The sequence below is a fragment of the Tachyglossus aculeatus genome, chromosome 8 (genome assembly GCF_015852505.1).
Source record: "Tachyglossus aculeatus isolate mTacAcu1 chromosome 8, mTacAcu1.pri, whole genome shotgun sequence".
NCBI classification, from domain to species: domain Eukaryota; kingdom Metazoa; phylum Chordata; class Mammalia; order Monotremata; family Tachyglossidae; genus Tachyglossus; species Tachyglossus aculeatus.
In genome coordinates, this window is record NC_052073.1 from 11,061,620 (window position 1) to 11,086,384 (window position 24,765).

Sequence of the window (24,765 nt, forward strand, 5' to 3'; positions counted from 1 at the left end):
AAGGGATTAAGACTGTGAGCTCCACGTGGGACAACCTTTATCTACCCCAGCGCTTAGAACAGTGCATGGCACACAGTATTCACTTAACATTATTAATAAACACGATTGAATGAACGAATGAACCTGCACAGAGGAATTAATTCTGGTGTTATTGACGTCAACGTCCACTCTCTTGTCATTGCCAGTTGTGCTCCCACTGCAGCACAGGTGCAACGAGAAGCAGTGTTGCCCAGTGGATAGAGCACGAAGCTAGGAATCAGAAGGCCTGTGTTCTAATCCAGCTCCGCCACGGGTCTGCTGTGTGACCTTGGGAAAGTCACTTCACTTCTCTGTGCCTCAGTTCCCTTGCCTGGCAAATGGGGATTCAGAGTGTAAGCCTCAAGTGGGACAGGGACTGTGTCCAGCCTGATTACCTTATATCTACCCCAGTGCTTGGCACATAAGTGCTTAACAAATACCATCATCATTATTATTATTTTGCCTCATTTGTAAAATGGGTATTAAGACTGTGAGCCCTATGGACTGTGTCCAACTTGATTTGTTTGTATCTACCCCAGCACTTAGTGCGGTGCCTGATGCATAGCAAGCGCTTAACGAATACCACACCAAAAAAAAAAAAAATGAATGAGTAGATGGGCAGGAGTGCAGCAGATTGTGAAGTATAAATTACTTATTTACATTAATATCTTTCTCTCCGGACTATAGGCTCATTTTTTAAATTGTATTTGTTAAATGCTTACTATGTGTCAAGCACTGGGTTAAGTGCTGGAATAGCTACAAGTTTATCAGGCTGGAGACAGTCCCTGTCCCACAGAGGTTCACAGTCTAAACAGGAGGGAGTAAGATTTAATCCCGATTCTACAGTTAAGGAAACCAAAGCACAGAGAAGTTAAGTGACTTTCCCAAGATCACACAGCAAGATATTGGCAGAGTGGGGATTGGAACCCAGGTCCTCTGACTCCCGGGGCCATGCTCTTTTCAGTAAGCCATGCTTCTTCTCAATGTGGGCAGGGAACATATCTACCAACATATCTAGTACATTTGGTTTTGTTCTCTGTCTCCCCCTTCTAGACTGTGAGCCCACTGTTGGGTAGGGACTGTCTCTATATGTTGCCAACTTGTACTTCCCAAGCGCTTAGTACAGTGCTCTGCACACAGTAAGCGCTCAATAAATACGATTGATTGATTACCAACTCAGTTGTATTGTACTCTTCCAAAGGCTTTGTCTAGTGCTCCTCACATAGCAAGCAATCAATAAATACTATAGATGATGATGATGATGATGATGATGCAGGTTCAGCATATACTCACATTTACCAGCTACAGGCAGAACAGGGATGAGAGCCCGGGTCTCCCGATTTCCAGAGCAGAGCACCGGATCTATATTCGGGCTGGGAATGCTGGACGAGAATCCCACAGAACAGATACACAAAGTAGAGTTTGGTGTTGAGCCATACTAGCAAATAAATCCCTTTCCTGCATATCTCTCCCATTCTCTGAATCTCTTTCAATGCCACCCATACCCTAAATTCTGGAGAATCCACATAAGATGGATAAGAAAAAAGAACCAATTGAATTCACACCACCTCAGACCAAGTATAAATAAAAGCATGAAGTTGCATAAAATTTATTTTTCACTTTTTTTAAACATCAATCCCTTTCAAGTTCTCATTTGTCTGGAACATATAACTCCACGGAACAATAAATAACTTGCTTTTGTTTTAAAGCTGAATTAAGACTTTAAACTTGAATAAAATATATTTACATTTTATGAGCTAGATGAAAGGTACAAAACATCAGCATCACAATAAATATTCATCATTTTGACACCAGAATTCATGTTTTCATACAAATAAGAATGATTTTTAAAGGCTTAAAAGTACACTAGATTTATTAGGCAACAACAATGATCCATACCGGCAGACAGTGAGATAACTTCTGAAACACTACAGATCACATGTGTCTCATCGTAGAGTTGTAATTTAATTCACTTGGGATTTCATACTAAATTGAAGAATTGTGTACCAGTTTCACTCCTATCAAAAAAAAATTGAATAATTTGAAATGAGGATTAGGTATGAGATACATGGGGAAGGAATGTGATTCCGCATGAACTTTAAACCTACCCCACTGTGTGGAACATAAATTTGTCTCTGTTATAGTCAAGAAAATACAAATATTCTTTGCTCCATAGTATTTAGAGACTGTCGCCAAAAGGTGCTAAAGTTGCTGAGGACACTGTTGCAGAAACAATGGTACTTCGGCATGATAAGTTTCAATGGGCCAAATGGTGCCAGAGCCAGGTAACTTGGGCTCCGCTCGAAACGTACCATGCGTTTCAGTAAAAATGAAGGACAAACTGGGACACACTGCACTTTAAGAAGGATATTAAGTTAATAAAGATTGGAAGGAAATGTGGAAAAATGCAATCTGCTGAATTTACAAAGTTGCTTGAGCCTTTTGCAAATGGGGATATTATCTCGTGGGTGTAAAATGTCAATGCTATCAGAATGAACCATTTCATAACGAAATCAAAGACACACAAGCTTAAAGAGTCAGAAACACAAGTGTTAACAAAATACACAGGCACCGGAAGGGAAAAACTTCTGAAAGTAACTCCTACATGTTTCTTTTTTATTTCTAAAGTTAGAATGAAGAACAAGAATGAGACACAAATACTTCCCTAAGGCTCCTTTAAGCTCGTTTGGCAAAGATTCGAAACTACTTCCCCAAAATCACATGTCTGAATGAAATGACCCCCTGGTAAATAATATCTAAGTATAAAAACAAAATCCCATCTGAAGAAACAGATATTATGATTTCAACTCCCAGCGAACACCAAATTCAAAATATATTGAAGAGTCTCCGGCGGAATGCAAATTTCCAGGGTAGAATCATCCCTGTTGAAATTTTCGGTAAACAAACATCAGTATTTAACATCACCGTTACAAAAATTATTACTACTCGAGGAAACTCACTCAGACACCAATACATAAAGTGCTAAACTCGAAAAAGAGACAGTAATTGCACAACCTGCCCGGTGCTGTCGTGACAGCTGGAGTTGGCTAGTGAAAAAACAACCGACGCAGGGCTAGAGGGATCCTACTGCCTCCTGGCTCTCTCCTTCTGGCCAGGAGAGAAGGTGACAGCGTTCTGGGGCTGGGGAGTTAAAGAGGAGCATTGAACAGGGGTTGGGAAAGTCCCTGGTGTAGTGTGAGGCGCTTACTATGTGCCAAGCACTGTACTGCTCCCCAGAGGGTCCCCTGGCCCAGTACGGAATAATCACTGGGAATGAGTGTGGAGTTAGGCTTTCTCTGGATTCTCTGTACCACTGGAGCTGGTCCAGCCCAGCCAGGGGTTTCTGCTGGAAGCAGGGCCGTCTTGGGGCTAAGGTAGGTTCCGCGCCAACTTGTACTTCCCAAGCGCCTAGTACAGTGCTCTGCACACAGTAAGCGCTCAATAAATACAATTGATTGATTGATTGATTGACCTCCAACTCCACAACCATTCCGGCCTGAGGTGGGGTTTCCGCCCTGGCCGCTCCCTCTTTCCCAGGCCCATCCTGGCTCCCCACGGGATTCTCTAGACTGAAGTCACCTCTGGGGACAAAGACGCCCACCCCTCTGGAGCGCACATGACGTCATGACATAATGGTGCAATGTCACCCTGGCCCACGCACTGAAACTCAAGCCTACTCGGCTCCTGAGAACCGCTCTCTGGCTTTACAGCCAAGTTCTCTCTCCATGGCAAGAAGCCAGAGTTAAGAGCTAAACCACAGATTACTCTAACACCACCCACGCACAAATGCTCACACACATACAACTCGTAGGGATGGGGGCGGGGGGGGGGGGGGTGTTAAGAGGTTTTCCACGCCACATATACAAACACGTGCACCCTAAAGTTTAACATCTGAACTATGACTCACTAAAGGCATCTGCTCAGGTAGCTCAGTACCCTGCTTTAAATTTGAAAGTTAAAAATAAAAATAAAGCGTGCAAAGATACCCAAGAGGAGTATTATCGTGATTATGTTTAAAAGGGAAAGGAAAACTTGGTTCAGCAATGTTTAAGTATATTGATATCGCCCTTCAGGCTGCATTTGAACGCCAACAAGAAATCTGATCTATTTATTTTACCCTCTGATGGTAGTACTGCCTTGCCCTAAGCATGGAGATGGATTAGACGATCCCTTTGGGTCTTTTCCAGCTCTCGATTAGCTTAGAGGAAAAGAGAGAAATGGTATAGCTTGAGAAATAAAGTGAATCTTAATTCTCAAGTTTTATTCATCCAAACAATTTTCCATTACAAAAGGAGTATGATCTAAATGAAGTGATCCTTTCGACCTGACAATATCCCTTTAAAACAAGAAAAAAAAATCCAGTTAGGAATTTTAATGCTTGATGTTTGTTAATTTGGATTGCACTTTGCCAAACTCAGCAACCCCAGAAAGCAGTAACCTCAACCCTATTTATTTTTGATAAAACAGTATACTTAGCACTTGAATTCTTGAAGAACATTCAGTTACTAAAATACAGCTAGTAGAGATAGCAGCGATAAGAGCACAAGTACTAACATCATGTTCCTTCAACAAAACAAGAAATGAATTATTTATCCCAACTGGTTTCCCTTTGAAATCTTCATGGTTTTCATTACTGAGTCTCCATGAAATCATACTGGAATGAATAGTCCTTAAACAGATGTCATTTCCACAATTTGCTCTTCCAGATTATCTCTCTTCTGCCTCCATTAGAGCCCTTCTGTCCTGAAGATAGAAACCATTTAAAAATTTGGATACTCACTATTACTAAAGGCTGTTTTGAATAAAGCTTACGGAAAAAATTCACAGGGAAATGGGAAATCCAAAAATAGCGGGCTTTTTCATACCAATCATCTATATCCCACACATGTGCTGTGGTCATATCGTGTTCTCAAAAGAGGGACCTTACTACTAAATGGAGCCCTAGATACTTGTTTCTCTCTGGGAATAATCGAAATAAGATGAAGACATTTTCTGTAATTAAAACAAGCTCAGATTGCTTCTTAACATAGAGGGAGATATCAAATAATAATAATAATCCAAACCAGCAAATTTCAACTATTGTCTAATTTCAGTTGAAGAGGGGATGCCAAACCAAATCCGATGGGGCTATTGCTACAAGATTTGAATAGATCACCATATTTCTTTAGCACCATCCAGGTCAGTATTTGCAAGCCCAGAATGAGAGGCTCCGATCTTATGGACAGACTGGAACTGGCCTCTTCCGCCTACTTCCCTTTGAGGTCGCAGATGAAGAGCACACATTAGGAGCTCTTCCAGCTTTTGAAGAGTTTGAGAGAAAAAGGGACCACTCTTGCCTACCTATGGGTTGCACGGTTTCATTCACACATCTACCTCAGCTGCCTCCTTATTTTAGCTTGATCCATTTCTGTCTCAAGAAATGAACAGAGGAGATGGAAAGGGCTGGGTCTATTTTCTAATCTGAGTCTAATCTAACCTAATCTGCTGCACCAATGTATGACAGAGCCACAAAGATTTTAATTGTCAACCTATCCTCGCCTTTAGGTCACAGAATTTCTTTGTAGGCAATAAGTCCCTTTAAAATGTGTAGATGGGCTGCACTGAAAATACTGAACACAAGTCCCTCCCAGTATAGCCTAGCACTTAGAACAGTGCTTAGCACATAGTAAGCGCTTAACAAATACCATCATTATTATAGCCAGGTTAAACCAATTCCCCCCAACTCTTTCAGCCCAAATTTGGGGGAATCCCCTCTGGGATCAGGGGTAAAGGGCAAGAAAGGTAACTACTATAACTTATTTTACTTTAAAGTCCCACCAACTTCCTCCTTTCTGGTACTTTGAGGCTAATAGAGGGGAAAACACCCCTCCTCCCCACCCCCCAAAACACACACGTTTTTTGTTTTACCTATAACCCTTACCAACTCCTTGTAGCCTCCACTGAAATGTCTTGCAAACCCTCCCCCTTCCCCCCTGCACTTTCACTTAAAACACATTCTGGGGATTTCTACCACAGGAGAAGCATCATATCATTTACCAAAGGCTGCCTTTCAGCAGGCTTCCTTCAAAACTTTTGCTCAATGAAGCAAATTCCAATTTTTAATGCTGCAAGCCCTGGACATCTCCCCACTGGTTTTCCCACTCTAAAAGCTTCTGATGAATGGCAACAGTGTAAGATGCCTCGGCTTATTTTCAGTTCTTCTTCATTAATTCCTCCTAACAGGAAACAGATTTGTATGTAACTGAAGAGCAGCAGCTCTCTGACCTTTCCTCTCAGCCTCAGAGGATTTGAGTCATGTCTGCCACATTGTCTAAAGAATTAGTTCAGACTCTTATCACACTGTCGACACATTTAAGGACAGTTCAGCTGCAAATTTCCTGCTAAGGAGCTTTGCTTAAATTCAGGGACTCTGCTGAGAATGCCAGCAGACCTTCTGTTGTTTCTACATTACCGGCTCTTTCTAGCAGAAACACTTCACCTTTAAAAAAAATTAATTGAAAACATGGTATATTGCCTCTCAGGAGACGCTGTCAGGACTGCTCTCAAAGTTGGGCCAGAACTCCCAAGCGCTTAGTACAGTGCTCTGCACAGTAAGCGCTCAATAAATACGATTGATTGATTGATTGACAGAGTGGTCTGGATTTTCTAACTTTTAGTCTTTCGCTAGGGATGCCAGAAGGAAAAACTAATCTTAACAAAGGAGTCCCAATTGTGTGCAATTATCAATTAATAATGGAGCCTTCTCGAATGGAGGGGTAATACCAGAAAGCAGTCAACACAATCATTTGTAGCATTTTTATGCCCAAACAGAAGTTTCCAAGCACCCAGCATCTGCTGCTGAACCTTGAGAGAAATAATAAAAAATATAAATACAAAGCCATTTCACAACACATAACAGTTCAAAAAAACCAAACACACTCCGCAATCTTCATCCAAACTAAAAATATTTTGCCACACGATAAAAATTCAGAGTCGAAGAGCAGCTTTTCAGGTGAATACTTGGATCTCTGGTTAAATCCTCATCCATTCAACTGAATGACAAATGGTGCCGAAACTGATCCGTTCGGTGCATGAATGGACTTCCCCCTCTGACACTGAGACAGTTTAGCTTCATTTCATGGCATTTGTAAGTCTTCTCGTTCAAGCAGCATAGGCTACCGATAACTGCATATTCATGTGCAACTATCCTAAGTAGTTAGTACAAGGGATACATTATGTTTGTCCATCAGAAGAAGTGTGCAAAGTTCCCGTTCACGGCCTCCCCCCAGCTCCCTGCCCCCTGCCCCGGGATTAGTAGCCTATGACGTGAGCTTTGAGTAACTGGGAGGAGAGAATCGTCTTCTCAGGTATTTCAGAACGTAGAGGGGAAGACAACTGACCAGAGTTATGACTGTGACTTTCCACAAGAACGATAAGGTGGCAATGAAGTACACATCTGCAACAAAACAGGAAGAAAAGAAACATCCTTAGTTGGGATCCTGTATTTTCCTCAGGGCTCCATGTGGCTCAGAGATTCCACTTAAAAATGCTAAAGGCAAGGAAAAACAATGCTTCAATCCAACCATACCATCTTCCGAGGGTTCCCCTTTCAACACTCTTTTCTCCTGTTATCCTGCAATTCCCCAAATGTCCCCTTCTCTGTTACCTTATTTTTCAGTACCCTAACACACTAATAACTTCATTTCCAGATAACTATTTTTTTTTAATTGGCCAGAATACGTTTCTTCCCAAGAACACCCTCTCCGATCTACAATGCTACATTACACTTCTATCAGAAGGACAGCATTTAATGAGGAGTCTTTGGGCAGGGAAATGCAAAATGCCATTTCCCTCTGGGAATATCTTTCTGAATATTTACAACAGAAATGTCAAATTCATGGTCTGAATGTGCAGTTTATATCTGAGAGGAAGTGTAAGCTCCTGTTGTATTGTAATAATAATAGTTTTTTATGGTATTTGTTAAGTGCTTACTACGTGTCGAGCACTGTCCTAAGTGCTGGGGTAGAATTAAGTTAATCAGGCCCTACCACATGGGGCTCAGTTTAAGCAGAAGGGAAAACAGGTGTTGAATCCCCATTTTATAGATAAAAAAACTGTTCCCCAATGCTTAGTACAGTGCTCTGCACACAGTAAGTGCTCAATAAATACCACTGATTGTGTACTTTCTGCCTCCAGTGCTTAGAACAGTGCTTTGCACATAGTAAGCGCTTAATAAATGCCATTATTATTATTATTATTATGACCTCCCTTTCTGCCTTTTCCCTTCTGTAGCACTGGATGAGGGTCCAAAGAATAAGAAAACAGTATAGCTCTATTTACCAATTTCATTTCCTTTGTTTTATTTAATAATTAATTAAAGATGTATTCTGACTATTCTGACTCCAGCTTCCAGATTCCTCACCACAACCTCCAACATAATGTTACAGAATAGACTGAATGGAATAAGACCTACAATATGACATTATACCCATGTTTGATGGTGTACTGTAGGGAAGCAGTGTGGCCTAGTGGGTAAAGCACAAGCCTGGGAGCTGGAGGGCCTGAGTTCTAATCCTGGCCTGCCACTTGCCTGGTATATGACCTTGGGCAAGTCATTTTACTTCTCTTTGCCTCAGTTTCCTCAACTACAAAATGGCCTCAATGGCAAAATGGGGATTCAATACCTGGTCTCTCTCCTACTTAGACTTTGAGCCCCATGTGGGACAGTGGCTATATATGGCTTGATTATCCCTGATTAAGTTGATTAATCCAGGCCTCGGAACAGTGCAACATAAACTAAGCATCTAACAAATAACAGGGGAAAGAAAAGTGCCCCCCAGTTCCATTATACTCCACCACCAAAACTGCTCTACCAGAGATCCTGCCCTACTGAAGCCTCAAAGCAAGCAGCAAAGACAGAGAGTAGGAAACTCAGTTGGAGAGTCAAAAGTTTACTTTTTAAAAAAATTGTATTCGTTAAGCTCTTACTATGTGCCAGACACTGCACTACACACTGGGATAAATACAAGCTACTCAGGTTGGATTCAGTCCATGTCACCCACAAGGCGGGCCTACTGGAAAGAGCATGGGCCTGGGAATCAGAGGACCTGGGTTCTAATCCCGACTCTGCCACTTGTCTACTGCGTGACCTTGGGTAAGTCACTTAACTTCTCTGTGCCTCAGTTACCTCATCAGTAAATTGGGGATTAAGACTGCGATCATACGTGAGACATGGACTGTGTCCAACCTGACTGACCCCAGTGCTTAGTACAGTGCTTGGCACATAGTAAACACTTAGCAAGTATTATTAAAAAAAAGTGAGGGCCAAGCTTCTTAAACTACACATCTAGAGGGTTTAGAGAACTGGCTGATTAAATCTCAGCCACATTAACTGCTGAGGCTCAAGAGCCCTTAGGTAGCTGGGGAAAACAGGAATATATGCTCCTCTCCACTGGAATAAGAAATGACTTGAGCATCTGATCAATAAATGTCTTCAGCATCTGATAAAGATAATGAGCTGCAGTTATTTTCGGTTCTGGAAGGCTAGATTAAATGGCCCCAAGATTACCCATAGCCCAATAGGAAAATATCAAGGTCATTCCAGCTGTCATATACTTCAAGTTTAGAAACTGGGGCCAGAGAAACCACTTAGGAATCCTGCAAATCTTCCCACCCTGGAAGTCCGTGACTTTATATACCAGTTACTCTTAGACTAATACTGAAACACTGAGTGTGGGAATCTTACCAATAAACTCGTGCAAGAAGACCAAAGAAGCTATATAGCAGGAAAGACTGAGCAACTCTGCCACAATCATGAGCCAGTGCCACGTCTGAATTGTTAAAGCCACCATCAGCAATTCCGTCAGAATCAAGGATGTGAAGGAAATTGCCACTATATGGACAAACTCAGATTCAAAAAGCAGCAATGCTCCATACATGATGATGCTACCTGTAATGACAGGGGAGAAAACATTAGTTATGAAATGTCTAGGATGAGTAAGGATTCCACTGAGGTTAAAACAGAAGGAAGAGGGCTAAAACTGTAGCAAGGTAAGGTGACCGGTGGAACTGAGACTTGAATGGCCATCCTTCCATGGAGAACTTTAGGAATAATAGTCTAACAGCTGTTGGCCAGGGATCACATCTACTAACTCTATTGTATCGTATTCTCTGAAGAACTTAGCACATCGTAAGTGCTCAGTAAATTTCAGTGATTAATTGATGGAAGCTCGTTGTGGGCAGGGAACATGTCTACCAACGCTGGTATATTGTAATAATAGTAATAATTATGGTACTTGTTAAGGGCTTACTGTGTGCCCAGCACTGCTCTAATTGCTGGGGTAGGTGCCAGTTGATCAGGTTGGACACAGTCCCTGTATCACATGGGGCTCACACTCTTATCCCCATTTTACAAATGATGTAACTGAGGCACAGAGAAGTTGAGTACCTGCCCAAGGTCACACAGCAGACACGTGGCACAGCCGAGATTAGAACCTATGTCCTTCTGTCTCCCAGGCCTGGACTCTATCCACTAAACCGCACTGCTTTTCTCCCGAATGCTTAACACAGTGCTCTGCATAGAGCAAGTACTCAATAAACACCACTGACTGATCTGTTTGATACAGTAGCAGCAGCCATGAAAATAAGAATACAAAACAGAACCAGCTCACAAAGTTTCAACCAGCTTACCCTCTTCACAGAAAATTTTCTGAAAAATGAAATTTGCCCTTTCTATTTGTCCAGAATAAAAATAAAAATGTTATTACCCTTGGGTGAGTGGATATTTATTTATACATCTGTCTAGTGTAGTTCTGGCACCAAATTAGATTCCCCCTTGGGTCTAGGATTCTATCCATCCTCATCCAACCTCATCAATAGTAGCAACATCAACATGTAATATGTCTGGATTTGCAAATTCCACTGAAGCTGAAATGTGAACAAACAACTTCTGATGAAAAGTCCTGCTGGCAACCCCAGGTAGAGGATAAGCAATGAAATCATCTGAATGTTGTGTCTGGCTGACATGGGAAAACAAATCTTTTGACTCTACCTCAGTTATCCTTAAATATTTAGGCTTTTCCTGTTATTTAGAGGGCTCCACGAATTTTAACCAACCAGCAGCGTCTCCTAAAGAATCAATACTTCTCATTTGTTGCTTTATACTGTCCTGAATATAAACATACACACTCTATATTAATATTTTTATCTCTAGTCTGAGGTTTTTCTGGTAATGTTCTGCTCCCCCACAATTGCAATTTAAAAAAAAAATTACCAAATGCCAATTATTACTTTTTTCTTCTGAAAAATTGAAAAAGAGGGCTAGAAACCAAAAAGAAACATAAACTACAGGTGAAACCTAGACATAATAACTATGGTGTTTAGTGAGACCCTCACTGGAGCACGGAGAAACAAAGCAGCTATTATAACACACAAGCCCACGATTCTCTTCTAATTTAACAAGCACTAGTTATAACACGTATTTCTTGGAATTTTATAAACACTCATTATATCAAAGTTTCACCTGTACTTAACTTGGCTAGGTGGACATGAGTCATGATAAAGGAGTCACTGATCTATCAGAGGCAAGGGGAGTGAGGAGTGCTATTAACTAAATCTTACCCTCTAAGTTTGACCACAAAAATCATGTGAAAAATCCTATTCTTCTCTCTCCCCTCCAATATTGCTTGTAAAGAACTTTAATGACTATACAGGAGATTGTTTCCATAATACAGTAATTCAGTAGTGCTATACTCATCACTGCTGTTTTATATTACTGACCTCCCAATATATTATTCATGCATTACAAAGTTTTGGGGCACAACGTTTTCTCTCGGGGATAGACACAAAAGGAAAAATAAGTCTAATTTCTTACCTTGATAAATGCTTATCAAAACCCATATTAAAAATGTCTTGTATGATAATGGTCGTCCCTAGGTAAAACACAGAGAGATTAGAGGAGTTGAATTTGGATAACCACATCGGCCTGAATGCCACCTGAAGGAGATAGCTTTCCATTAACCAACCACAAGAGATAATCTGCTCTTTCTCATTAAATGATTTATAAGCATTTCAATGCATTAGAGGAACTGAATCAGGGAATTTAGAGGGTCCCACTCCCAAGAAGTGTGTATGGGAAAGCTCTTTTGCAAACTGCATGACTATCTTAAAACAAAGTAAATGCTATTATTGCATCAGAACAATGGCTCATCCAAACCAGTATTCTGTACCCCCAAAATGGACAATTTGATTTGCAGAAAAACAATGTGACGGAAATCCTCCCTGACATCTTGTCACATGTTTAAGGTTAGCGAACCATCCTTATCCCTCTATTACATCGTTATAGAATTCCCATTTATGAATTTAGTCAAAACTACTGGTTTGAAATCTCCCAATTCAAGCTAAATGGTACAAAATAAAAGGTTGAAAAAAGATCTTAAACCTTAAGGAGGTCTTTGTAGAGCTCTGGATACAGCATGGCAACTTCAGATTTAACATCTTTGTCCAGGACAAGAGAGAACACCGGAAACATGGTATAAATGGTCGAGTACCTTGGAAGAAGGAAAGTCACAAATGTTAAGTTCAAATGTTGAAGTCGGTATTCAATCAATCAATGGTATTTACAATGTGCAGAGCACAGTACTAAGCACTTGGGAGGGTACAAACAACAGATTTAGACTTTTTGAGACTCTCTTCTACTCAAACAACCTAATGGCATACTCAATGGACTAATGTGCTTTTTCCATCCCAAATACCCTGAGGGAAATGCCAGAAGTGGAAGGCATCTTCTATTTTGTTAAAAAAAAATTCAAGAACAATTAATTCCTTCCAAATGGGACTGAGGAAACACTTTGGAAAAGGCCAGGAAGCCCAGATCATCTGCACTCCAGCTGACAAAACAGGTAATCATTTTCCTACTAGTTTCTTTTGTGGCTGCTTATATCTTACTTGTTCTATCACGGTCCTCAAGTCTTCTTTTCCTCCCATTTCAGTTGTTTTTTAACTACATTCAAACTGGAGAAACCATTTATGTAAACTGTATTGTTCTTATTTCCAGCCTCATCTTTCCCAACAGATAGATGCTCTGAACATATTGTTTTGATGCTCACATCTTAAATTATATGCTTTCACCTTTTTCAGTTCAATCCTTTCAGAGTTGAAAGTCTTTTCTAGTTTTAACTCTTGCTAGTTGATCAGTCTTGAAACTGAGTGAAGGCCTCAGAGCTCAAGAACAAATTCTTGAAAGCAAATTGACAGCAATTCTCCTAGCCCCTTTCTCTTTGTCTGCCTGAACTGCCCAGAGCAGGCGCCGTTCAGTAGTTTCATTTTTCTACTTTAATTCTCATGACACTTAACCTTCTCACACCATCCTTTGCACCCCACTCCACTGGACCTAGGATTCTCATTTCTATTTCTAGTCGAGAGGCAGGGTGGCCTAATAGATAGATCAATGGGCGTGGGAGTCCGAAGGACCTGAGTTCCAATCCCGGCTCCTCCACTTGTTTGCTGGGTGATCAGGGCAAGTCACTTAGCTTCTCTGTGCTTCAGTTAACTCATCTGTAAAATGGGGATTAAAACTGTGAGCCCCATACTGGACATGGACTGGGTCCAACCTGATTAGCTTGTATCTACCCCAGCACTTAGTACAGCGCCTGGCACATAGTAAACGCTTAACAAATAACTTTAAAAATTTCTAACAGTTTGGGAAGTTATGAGGAAATCTCTTTTCACTTGCTGAGAATTACTGATAGAGCCAGACATTATGTTTCTTCTCCCTAGAGAATGTCTTCCAGTTTCATCAGATTTCAGGGTTCTCAGAAAAGTTTATTAAAAGAGGACTGTTCTTACCCAATAATGAGGAATCCTTGATAAAGAGGAACTGAGGCAAAGTAAAACACTGAAGAGAAGACAGCCTGTGACAGAAACAAGGGAACATTATCAAACTGAAAAAATACATGCTTTCAAATCACCACACTTTCACTAATCTGCTTGCATCTTGAAATGGAAAATGTCACCCATTAAGCTATGAAATCACATCAGAAAGACAAAAACATGAGCCTGTGTTGTTGTTTACTTTTCATGCTCTCTGATGGAAAAAGAAGCTTAATGTGATACATTTTTCTAGGAAACTAAAGGAGTCCGGGCAATTTCATTCTAAGATGCTCCCTAAAAACAAGCATCTGTGATGAGGGAAAGCTTTTAATTTAAAACAATTCAGTCTCAACACCCTACGAGGAAGGGAAGAGCCTACACTGCAAAATGCAGTAATGGAATCCAGAATGCAGAAGCAGTGTGGCCTAGTGGCAAGAGCATGGACCTTGGAAATCAGAGGACCTGGGTTCTAATCCCTTCTCTGTCACTTGTCTGCTATGTGACCTTGTGCAAGTCATAGCTTCCCTGTGCCTCAGTTACCTCACCTGTAAAATGGGGATTAAGACTGTGAGCCCTATGTGGGACAGAGATTATGTCCAACCTGATTACCCTGTATCTACCTCAGTGTTTAGTACGGTGTCTGGCACATAGTAAGCACTTAACAAATACCTTTAAAAAATAATAACAATAAAGTACTCCTATCAGCACTCAAATGGTCAACTAAAATCCTGCTGTGGATATATTCTGAGTTTTCCAGGAAAGCATGACTCTCTTCTGTAGTGACCTTTGGCTCCAGATGAGACTCACTGACAGGACGTACAATTGTGAGAAGCTAAAGAATGCTGCATTTATTTTGTGAATTTAATGAGGGCCCTCATTCCTAAAGTGGCCATAAGGAGAAAAACTGGTTTAAATTCATCGTTTTCATAAACTAAAGATATCATGCCCACTTCTTTGCGAAGTACAGTGTTATTCAACAGTTTTCAAACTGCAGTCAACACATAACACTAGAGAGTCCCATCACTTCTGCTACACCACTTGCCCCTGCTAAAGAAGCTTCACTTCTCTTTTCTCAAAGTAAAAACTCAAAGACAAAAGGAGATGAATTTAGCCTAAATGAATGATAACATCGAGTAATGGGGACTCATCAAGCCAACTTTTTCTAGGTGCATCCAGTTATGACAGAATAATTTCCAAATGATTAAAAACAGTTTGAATTCATCTAAATTTAATTAATGTAAATGAAATGCATGGCTGTAAGCTATCATTAGTCTCACCAGCTGCTTGACTGTGGGCCTTTTTTAATGAAAAGGAATTTAAGTGTTCCCCTCCTCACGCCTCCTCCCCAAACTTTGATGGATACCAACATACAGTGGGCCAAAGGACAGATCTCTCTCTCTCTCTATCACACACACACACACACACACACACACACACACACACACACACACACACACACAAAATACCTGCGTATGACAAGGAAAGGGAAGAACATAGCCATCTGAATGAAATCTTGGCGAGTAACAACATTCAGAAAAGAATCTAAGAGCAGATAACACAATAAAACTAAAGGATTAATAGGTTTTAGAAAACAAAACAAAACAACAAACAAACTAAATAAGCTCTCCTCTGTCCTTTAGACTGTTAAGCACAGCAGTCGGGGACTCTGGTAAAGAAGAAAAAACTCTGGGTCATCCACCTTCATTTCTCCAACCAGGATCACACCTGGTTGAAGAGGCAGGACTAGCAGCCAGATATTTCCCTCTTTATGGTTCTCTGCTAATGGCAGAATCACAGTAGCTATGCTGAGGGGAATTCATTTACCTCTGCCTCATCTTCTCCAAGCATACCCACTCATAATAATAACAAAAACTGAGGTATTTGTTAAGCACTTAATGTGCCATGCACCGTACTAAGGGAGAAGGAGAACAGGTATTTAATCGCCCATTTTACAGATCAGGAAACTGGGACACGGAGAAATGAACTAATGGGCCCCAAGTCACATAGCAGGTTAGTGGCAGAATCAGGATTAGAACTCAGGTCTATAGTCTTTCCACTAGGCCCTGCTGCTTCTCCCCAACGTTCACCCTTCTCAGGCCACATGGGATTGCATGGGAACACCAATCAATCACATTTATTGAGTACTTACTGTGTTCAAAGCACCATACTTAGTACTTGGGAGAGTGCAATATGAGAGATGGTAGACATGAAGATGTGGAAGAAAGGCAGATTAAGTAGAGGCCTATAAGAACAACCTTTAGATATCATGCTTCTCTTATCCAGGGGAGAAAAGGGCTGATGGCACTAATGGAACCCATTGGATTTTATTTTTACTGACTATCTGAAATTTTAAAAGTAATAAATATACTTCATGCACAAAGAGCCCTTGATCCGTTTACCTGCATGGTGCTGATACACAGGCTCCTGTGGATCACAAACTGACTGAGAGCTGCTGATCTCTTGTAGCTGTTCCTTCCGTGAACCATCAGTAACCGTCCCAGATGCTTAAATTGAGTGACAGAGAAATCCGCAGCAAGAGATGCTTGTTTTCCTTCCTAAAATCCAGTGAAATTGGACACCATTAAACACAGGAGGTCACAGCAAATCCTTTTTTTTAATTAAAAAAATGAGACATTCTTAAAGAATCTTTGGGAGACTTCAATAAGGGGATGTGAGTTCTTTGGTTTCAAGCTACACACTGTAGGTGGTCCAACTCTAAGTGCAATCCAAGAAGTAGTAAGAATAGAAATGAAAACCTAATCGAATTACAGGTCAGTTGTCATTTGGGAGTGTTACAAGATACACTAATAAATTACAAATACATATCTGAAATGCATGGACTCCTACTCTGTGGCCTCTATAAATGTTTTTTTCCCACAAGAAACTCTTTTTAATAGGAAAAGCAATAAAGATTGAGTTCTTTTTTATCCAGACTTAAATACAGTTCTGCTCATATTAGTAGAGTTGTCCTTTGATTTGAAGATGACACTGCCAATGATGAGAACAGGGAAGCAGAAAGTTGGAGAGTGGAGGGTTGAAATCAAGGCATAGTGGGAAGCTAAGTATGGGCCAAACTACTCAGTCATTGCCTTTACTGAGCACTTACTGGGTACAGAGCACTGTAATAAGCACTTGGGAGGGTACAATATAATAGGGTTGGTAGATACTATCAGTTCCCTCAAGGATCTGACAATCCCACAGTACCTATGTCCATATCTATAAATTATTTACTTATATTAATGTCTAGCTCTCCATTAGACTGTAAGCTCGTTGTGGGAAGGGAATGTGTCTACCAGCCCTGCTGTAATGTACTCTCCCAAGTGCTTAGTACAATAATAATAATAATAATGGAATTTATTAAGCACTTACTATGTGCTAAGCACTGTTCTAAGCACTGGGGAGGTTATAAGGTGATCAGGTTGTCCCATGGAGGGTTCACAGTCTTAACCCCCTTTTTACAAAAGAGGGAACTGAAGCACAGAGAAGTTAAGTGACTTGCCCAATGTCACACAGCTAGTGGCAGAGTTGGGATTTGAACCCATGACCTGCTACTCCAAAGCCAGTGCTCTTTCCATTGAGCCACGCTGCTTCACACAGTACGCCCTCAATGAATACCACTGACTGATTGATGTGGGGGAGATAGACATTAAAAGTACAGATATGGGAAAGCAGTAGGATATAAAGTTATGTATAAAGAGCTGAAAGGGTATAAATACAAGTCCACAAGTGATGCAGAAGGAAGGGTGAATAAGGTGGGGGAAAGACAGGTTGGTCAGGGAAATCTTCACGGAGGAAATATGATGCTTGGAAGTCTCCTACCTGGAAAGTAAGGGATGAAGAAGTTGATATGTTACAGAGAGCTGGTAAAGAGTCTTGAAGTCAGTTGTGAGGAGAGATATGGGGAGCCATTAGAGGTGGCAAGGTTTCTCATGATGCTGCCTCATAAAATGGATTAGGTTTCTAGGCTACATGTCCCAGAAACAATGGGGGCTGCAGTGACATGAGGCCACAGTGAAGTCCCACATTTCAGTCATCCCCACCCTGGATTTCCCCACTGCTGTTGTCACCTTTGAGGCAGTGAAGTTGCGTCCCATTACCCCATGAAAATGACAAGAGCTATACTATACCCAGGAAGTTCATGAGGGTGATAATGCTCCATCTATTTCAAATTTTAACTGCTCTTTGAAACACCCTGGACAGTGAGATACGGAGAAGAATCGGGCATTGACTTCAACTACAGAGAAAACAAACTTGACGGAACTTATCAGTCATCCACTCACCTTTCCTTCGACCCCCACACCACAGTCAGATTCCTGAATCATACTGACGTCATTTCCCCCATCACCTGCAGGCCAGGTAGAAGAAAAAAGGAACAAAACAAAACAAGATGAATTTGAGGTTGGTGACGGCAAACAGCCACTAACATTTTGGGGGCTTGGATCCAACATTTTAATATGGATAGTATTTATTACGTGCTTACGCTTTGCCAGGCACTCTGCCAATTACTGGGGGTAGACACAAGATAATCAAATCAGACAGTCTCTGTCCCACAGACATGGGACTCACAGTCTTAGAGGGAGGTAGAAAAGGAATTTTATTATCCCCATTTTACAGATGAGGAAACTGAGACCCAGAGAGATTAAGTGATTTGCCCATAGTCACAAGCAGATGAGTTTTCTTCCACAGAAACATCCTACACCGAGCAAGTTTGTGCTCTACAGGCCACCGCTTAATAATAATAATAATAATATTTATTAAGCGCTTACTATGTTGCAGGCACTGCACTAAGTACTAGGGTAGATAAAAGGTAATCAGGTTGGACACAGTCCCTGCTCCTCCCGGAGCTCCCAGTCTTAATCCCCATTTTACAGATGAGCTAATCGAGGCCCAGGGAAATTAAATAGTTTGCCCAAGGCCATGCAGCTGACCAGTGGCAGAGCTGGGATTAGAACCCAGGTCCTTCTGACTCCAGGCCCATGCTCTAGCCACTAGGCCATGCTGCTTCCCAACACTTAAACTTAATTATCAAGCAAGAAAAACACTGTGCAAAAGAGTTTCTCGGGGCCCCAACACCACTGTCCTCAAACTGAGAAATCAATGAAACTAGAAATACAACGAGTCGGGGCAATGTGACACCAAACGTGTTCTGGTTGACAGATGAACTTTATGAACCAGCAAACCTCAGGGTCTTGGGAGTAGAATAAGAGGTTCTTCATTTAAGCATCCTTAAAGCTGCAGCTGCCAATGGAAGATCGAAAGAGAACCAGTCCAAGGGGGATGTGCCAGGGCTCAGAGACTCATCTTCATCATCAATCGTATTTATTGAGCGCTTACTGTGTGCAGAGCACTGTACTACGTGCTTGGGAAGTACAAGTTGGCAACATATAGAGACAGTCCCTACCCAACAGTGGGCTCACAGTCTAAGAGACTCAAACTTCTTACCCACAGCACAGGTCAGCTTTCCCGTCCGTTCCTGAAGCAAGCGCACAATCTGGGCCTTCTGAGTTGGGGCACAACGGCAGCACACCACAGCTGGACACTGGCAGGCCAATTCCATGAACTCATATTCATAGTATTTCAGACACACCTGAGTTCAGAGGACAAGAGAAAATTCAGGCGAAGTTCTCTCTCACATGACTTGAACAACAAAGGAGAGGTGAGGGGGACAGAAGGGAGGGGGGAACAATTGTTTTTTGGGAGCCAGCCATGTTCGTCACCAGAATTCCTAACCTCACCTCCAGGGAGTCTCCGGAGATGACCAGGGCACAGTCATGTTTCCTGCGGAATGCATTCAGCTCCAAATGAGCTTCTCCTCTGTTAGTCACCTGGAAATGAGCAAAATGGTGGGAAAGACCTGGCTCCGCAACAACTAACAAAACAGACATTGTATCTCTAGACTCCTTCATGTTGTCTTGTCCCTGAAGTCTTCAGTCTAGGTGGGGTTTTGTTACACCAGAGGGGTGAGGCTAAAAATAATCCTTGCAGGAAACCAGGTGAGAATTGTGTTCCCTACTCCTGGCAACAAATTCTCTGGCAGTCAGTTCCAGGTTCTCCTCTCTGGGGATGCAAAACAGACAGTGCACCTCCCCTCTCCCTGCTACACCCCTTTCCGCCTACACATCCAGAACTTCGTGACATTGGCCTCAGGAGATTAGCACTCATGTGCTGATTTTGTAACCCACTCTCAGCACTTACGTATTTACATTTATTCAATTATGAGCTCAAGTGTTTATTTTGATTTCTCTGAAATTATTTTTGCACCTGTCTTCCCCATTAGAATGTAAGCTCTTTGTGGACAGGGAATGGTTTACACTTCAAAAAAGCTTAGTACATTACACTGCACCCAGTGAACTTCCAACTATTACTTTACTAACACTATCACCCTTACTACTCCTCTTACTGCTACTGTTTCTCATGGAGAGGAGGCTTGCCTAGTTTAAGGACATAGAAGCAAGAGTGTTATTCCCAACTGAGTCACTGGCTGTGTGACCTTGGATTATTTGCTTTGCCACTCTGTATCTGTATTTTGGCCTGTAAAAGGCAACCATAATTCTTTATAAAAGGAACTTTTCTTTGTCTGGAATTCAAGTGTCTCTATACAGACAAAGCATGAGACTGGTAACTATGAATTTTAAATATCACTGACAGTTTTGATGGCTATAAAACAAGTCTACCCAAGGCACATTCAACCGCCTCAAACACGGGCAGTTTCATAGCAAAACTCACCAGTCTAAAAATATGAATGTCCTGGTTTCGGGTTACTAGGTGAGCATTCTTTGCAGTACATGTGGCTGTCTCCAGTTTGTCCCCCGTGAGCATCCAAACCTGGAATTTAAGCATAAACGAACTGAATGTCGATTTTTCTGCTGCTGAGGTAGGTAGTTCAGCTTCTGAGAACACTAAGCTAAACTTTATCTGTTCAAGTTACTGCTTATAGAAACATGCAGTTTTAAAAGAGTACTCCACAGGAAATCCCCCATCTGATGAGTCAATGCTTTAATGTTCTTTGGCCTGTGATTTACAAAAGTGTCCACTTCAATCTCATGCACATTATCGTCTGTTCTAACCACCCTCACTCTTAATGTACCCACTTACTGAGAGTCTCCTTGTGGGGTCCCTCAGAGGACAATACTAAGGGTGGAAGGAAGTCCAAATAAAGTCTTCCATACCCCCAAAATTATTTTTCAAGCAAAAAATGAAATCTCAACTCTTGGACAGTAACTAAAGAGAATCTAACAGAAGCTGAATCAGAAAATCCAATCTGGTAGTAATTTGGCAGGCACCCATCAAATTCTAAGTACAGAGTTTTAAAGACTAAAAATGAAAGGAGGATTTTCCTCTGCAAATTATCACCATTTATCACCATCAGACTGTGCTTATATAAGGTAACAATTAATTGGGCTATTTTTTTTCAACGAATCTGTTGCACAAGAGGCAGCCTGGCCATGGAATTGAAATAATGAGCACATATATAGAAAAACAGATGACCCCAAAGCTGTACTTAAAGTCAGCCCTCTGCTCTAACATGCTCAGGCCACTGAAGGCTTTGTGGAGGCAAGAGATGAATAGGTAACAAGGATGGGAGTGATGTTAGCTAAATCCAAAAAGGCTTCATCTGTATTACACATAGGACACAGGCTGAACCAGCCAAGAAGCAGGGGTGCTGCCAACCCTGCCCTTCTAATCTCTAGAATTTTCCCATTTTTCTGTGTTTTTTTTTCTTTTACTGACTGGGGAAATTCAATGCAAATGAGTTCTAGAGGTGAGTCCTGAAGATTTTCTACGTAAAGCCAACCTAAAATAGAGGGTAAATCCATATTTTACTTGGAGACTGATCCACAGACTCCCTCTACAGGCTATTCAATAAACAGAGATTTTCTTAGGTTCAAAAACTTGGACCTTCCGACAATCTGGAAGGAAGGGAAACTTCGCTTTAATTATGACTTCCTTATCCTGAGCCATTTAGCTCTAATCTCAACATCTTCAGTTAATACCGGGCCCTATAAGCATGCAACCAACAGATGAGAGAACCTGGACTTCTCCTCTTAAAAACTCACCTGTTAATATCAGACACACATGTTTGCTGACGGAATCTCTTTTGTTTAAAACTAAACCTCGATATGCTATGTTTTGGGTTCCCTCCCACCATTGTTCTAATTAACAGTATTGACTCTGGAATGTCTCCAACCACATAAAAGAAAGAAAATTTACCCATCCAGAACCAGGACCTAAAATACTGCACTAAGAGAACCAACACCCTTAAATACACCCTGACCCAAAAAAGAATGATACATACAGATGGTCTCTCACATTTTGTTTTCATAATGTTGATGAGAAATGTGGTGTAATTTATTCCAATTGTGGACAGACCTTTCAAGCAGCCAGGAAAGCAACAGATCTGGGCTCCTAATGTGACTGCTTCAGATCAGTCCATCTTAGAGACATATAATAACTATGGAATTTAAGTACCTTTTTTAGTGCTATTTCTTAAGCACTTACTATGTGTCAAACACTGATCTAAGCACTGGGGTAGGTACACATTAATTAGGGTCAGACACAATCCTTATCCTGCCTGGGGCGCTCAGTCTAAGTAAGAGGGAGAACAGGAGAACTGAGGCACTGAGAAGTTAAGTGATTTACCCAATGTCACCCAGCAAGTAACTGGCAGAGCTGGAATTAGAACCCAGGTCCTCTGATTCCCAGGCCAAAGCTCTTTCCACTAGGCTTTGCTTTCCTTTGGAAGCCCAGGATTTAAGCCTCATTACTAGATTGGCCCTACCTTAATGCCAGCATTTCTCAAAGTCTCCAGGGTTGGCCTCACGTCCATCTGTAGCTGGTCTTCCACTCCAGTTAGACAGAGCAGTTCCATCTCCATTTCAAGACTCTCGATCACAGTTGCCACTTTCAGGGAGCGGTCATGCACGCTGAGCTTTGCTTGGATGTAGCGTGCCTGAAGACGACCCAAAGCACGTACCCGTTCACTGCATGTGCAACTCCATTTGCTCAGACACATCCTAAAACCAAATCCAGACCTAACTCTAATTTCATCTTTTCCTTCCAAGAGAGCTTTGCAATGACCAGAAGATCAACTAAGACGAGTTAGATTTATGCATATTTTTGTTTGATTCAGGTATTGCAGCAAAACTAAACCTACTCAAAATCAAAATCTTCCCACCCACTTTTGAACAGGGGGAGTGGTTTTCGAGGGTTGTTATATATAGCCCGTTAGCATCCATTTTTCTGGAATTAAATAATTATTGTCCTGCTTGGAAGCAAGGAGATAACCAGTTGCTCTCCATCTCAGGGAAGTGTTTTTGAAGATCTCCCATGGCAGTTACCTTCAGTTTAGGGAACTGCTCAAGAGAACTGGTAGAAATAGCCAAGTACTGTAAGCTCGTTGTGGGCAGTAAATGGTTCTCCCAACTCTGTATTGTACTCTCCCAAGTGTTTAGAACAGTGCTCTGAACATAGTAAATAAATGCTCAATAAATACCATTGATTATTTTTTCTTTTTAATAAAAATGGTTGGTAATTGATAGGATTGATAATAATTATGATATTTGTTAAACAGCTCTGTTCTAAGCACTGGAGTAGATACAAGGTAATCAAGTTGGACACAGTTCCTGTCCCACAGTGGGTTCAGAGTCTTAATCTCCACTTTAAAGATGAGGTAATTGAGGCAGAGAAATTAGATGACTTGCCTAAGGTTACACACCAGACAAGTGGCAGAGTCGAGATTAGAACTCAGGTCCCCTGACCCCCCCAGGCCCTTGCTCTTTCCACTAGGCCATGCTGCTTCAGAGTAGAGCATAGATTCACTTGCCTCAACTGATTCCCCAGGATTTTTAGTAATTATGTGCCAAGCACTGTGCTCAGTGCGGGATCAATACGGACGATCAGATCAGTCACGATTCCTATTGCAGACAGTGCTCACAGCCTGAGAGGGGGGAAAGCATCATTTTATCCTCATTTTACAGCTGAGGAAACTGAGGTACAGAGAAGTTAAGTGACTTGCCCGCAGTCACAAAACAGGCAACTTGGTGGGCCTCCGCCACCACCTCTGCCTCCCAGCTCTAAGCTGATATATACTTTAGGTGGGTCAGGCCCCTGTTAACGCACTATATGACTTTAATTTATCTTACAAACTTTGGAATTAGGCACTCCTGAATTCAACATCCATAATCTGGAAACATCAGGCTAGTCTAGGTGTTGGATTAAATAAAAAATGGTTGCTTTCAATAAGAGTATTGTTCATTAGAGAAGCAGCATGGCTCACTGGAAAGAGCCCGGGCTTTGGAGTCAGAGGTCATGGGTTCAAATCCCGGCTCTGCCAATTGCCAGCTGTGTGACTTTGGGCAAGTCACTTAATTTCTCTAGGCCTGTTACCTCATCTGTAAAATGGGAATTAAAACTGTGAGCCCCCTGTGGGACAACCTGATCACCTTGTAACCTTCCCAGCACTTAGAACAGTGCTTTGCACATAGTAAGCACTTAATAAATGCCATCATTATTATTATTTTTATTATTATTTGGGCAAGTCCCTTAACTTCTCTGGGCCTCAGTTACCTCATCTGTAAAATGGGGATGAAGACTGTGAGCCCCCCGTGGGACAACCTGATCACCTCCTTGAAACCTCCCCAGCACTTAGAACAGTGCTTTGCACATAGTAAGCACTTAATAAATGCCATCGTTAGTATTATTATTATTAGCTTTGTTAAGTGTTTCCATTGGACAAGCATTACACAGTGGTTTTTTTTTTTTCAGAACACGTTTTTGCTACTCATTTCGGAAAGAACAGTACTGGGAAATTAGGGAATATTCTTCCGATAGCACATATCTAACTGGATAGGGCACAATGAGATATTGGAAGAAACATATTTACTATATGTAGCACAGTCA

At 41.4% G+C, this 24,765-nt stretch overlaps 1 protein-coding gene across 1 annotated transcript in view; it reads right to left on the minus strand.

The window, feature by feature from the left end:
* Positions 1 to 1,597: 1,597 nt before the first annotated feature.
* The window catches only part of ATP9A (ATPase phospholipid transporting 9A (putative)), a 129,319-nt gene continuing 106,151 nt past the window's right edge, over positions 1,598 to 24,765 (minus strand). Inside the window, exons 18-28 of the mRNA XM_038749912.1 lie at positions 22,646 to 22,816; positions 20,593 to 20,691; positions 19,602 to 19,691; positions 19,309 to 19,453; positions 18,147 to 18,211; positions 16,266 to 16,421; positions 13,843 to 13,907; positions 12,437 to 12,545; positions 11,870 to 11,927; positions 9,743 to 9,946; positions 1,598 to 7,453 (exon numbers count right to left, since the gene is read on the minus strand). Coding sequence (XP_038605840.1) covers positions 7,317 to 7,453; positions 9,743 to 9,946; positions 11,870 to 11,927; positions 12,437 to 12,545; positions 13,843 to 13,907; positions 16,266 to 16,421; positions 18,147 to 18,211; positions 19,309 to 19,453; positions 19,602 to 19,691; positions 20,593 to 20,691; positions 22,646 to 22,816 — 1,299 coding nt within the window. The 3' untranslated portion in view covers positions 1,598 to 7,316. The remainder of the gene's footprint in view (positions 7,454 to 9,742; positions 9,947 to 11,869; positions 11,928 to 12,436; positions 12,546 to 13,842; positions 13,908 to 16,265; positions 16,422 to 18,146; positions 18,212 to 19,308; positions 19,454 to 19,601; positions 19,692 to 20,592; positions 20,692 to 22,645; positions 22,817 to 24,765) is intronic.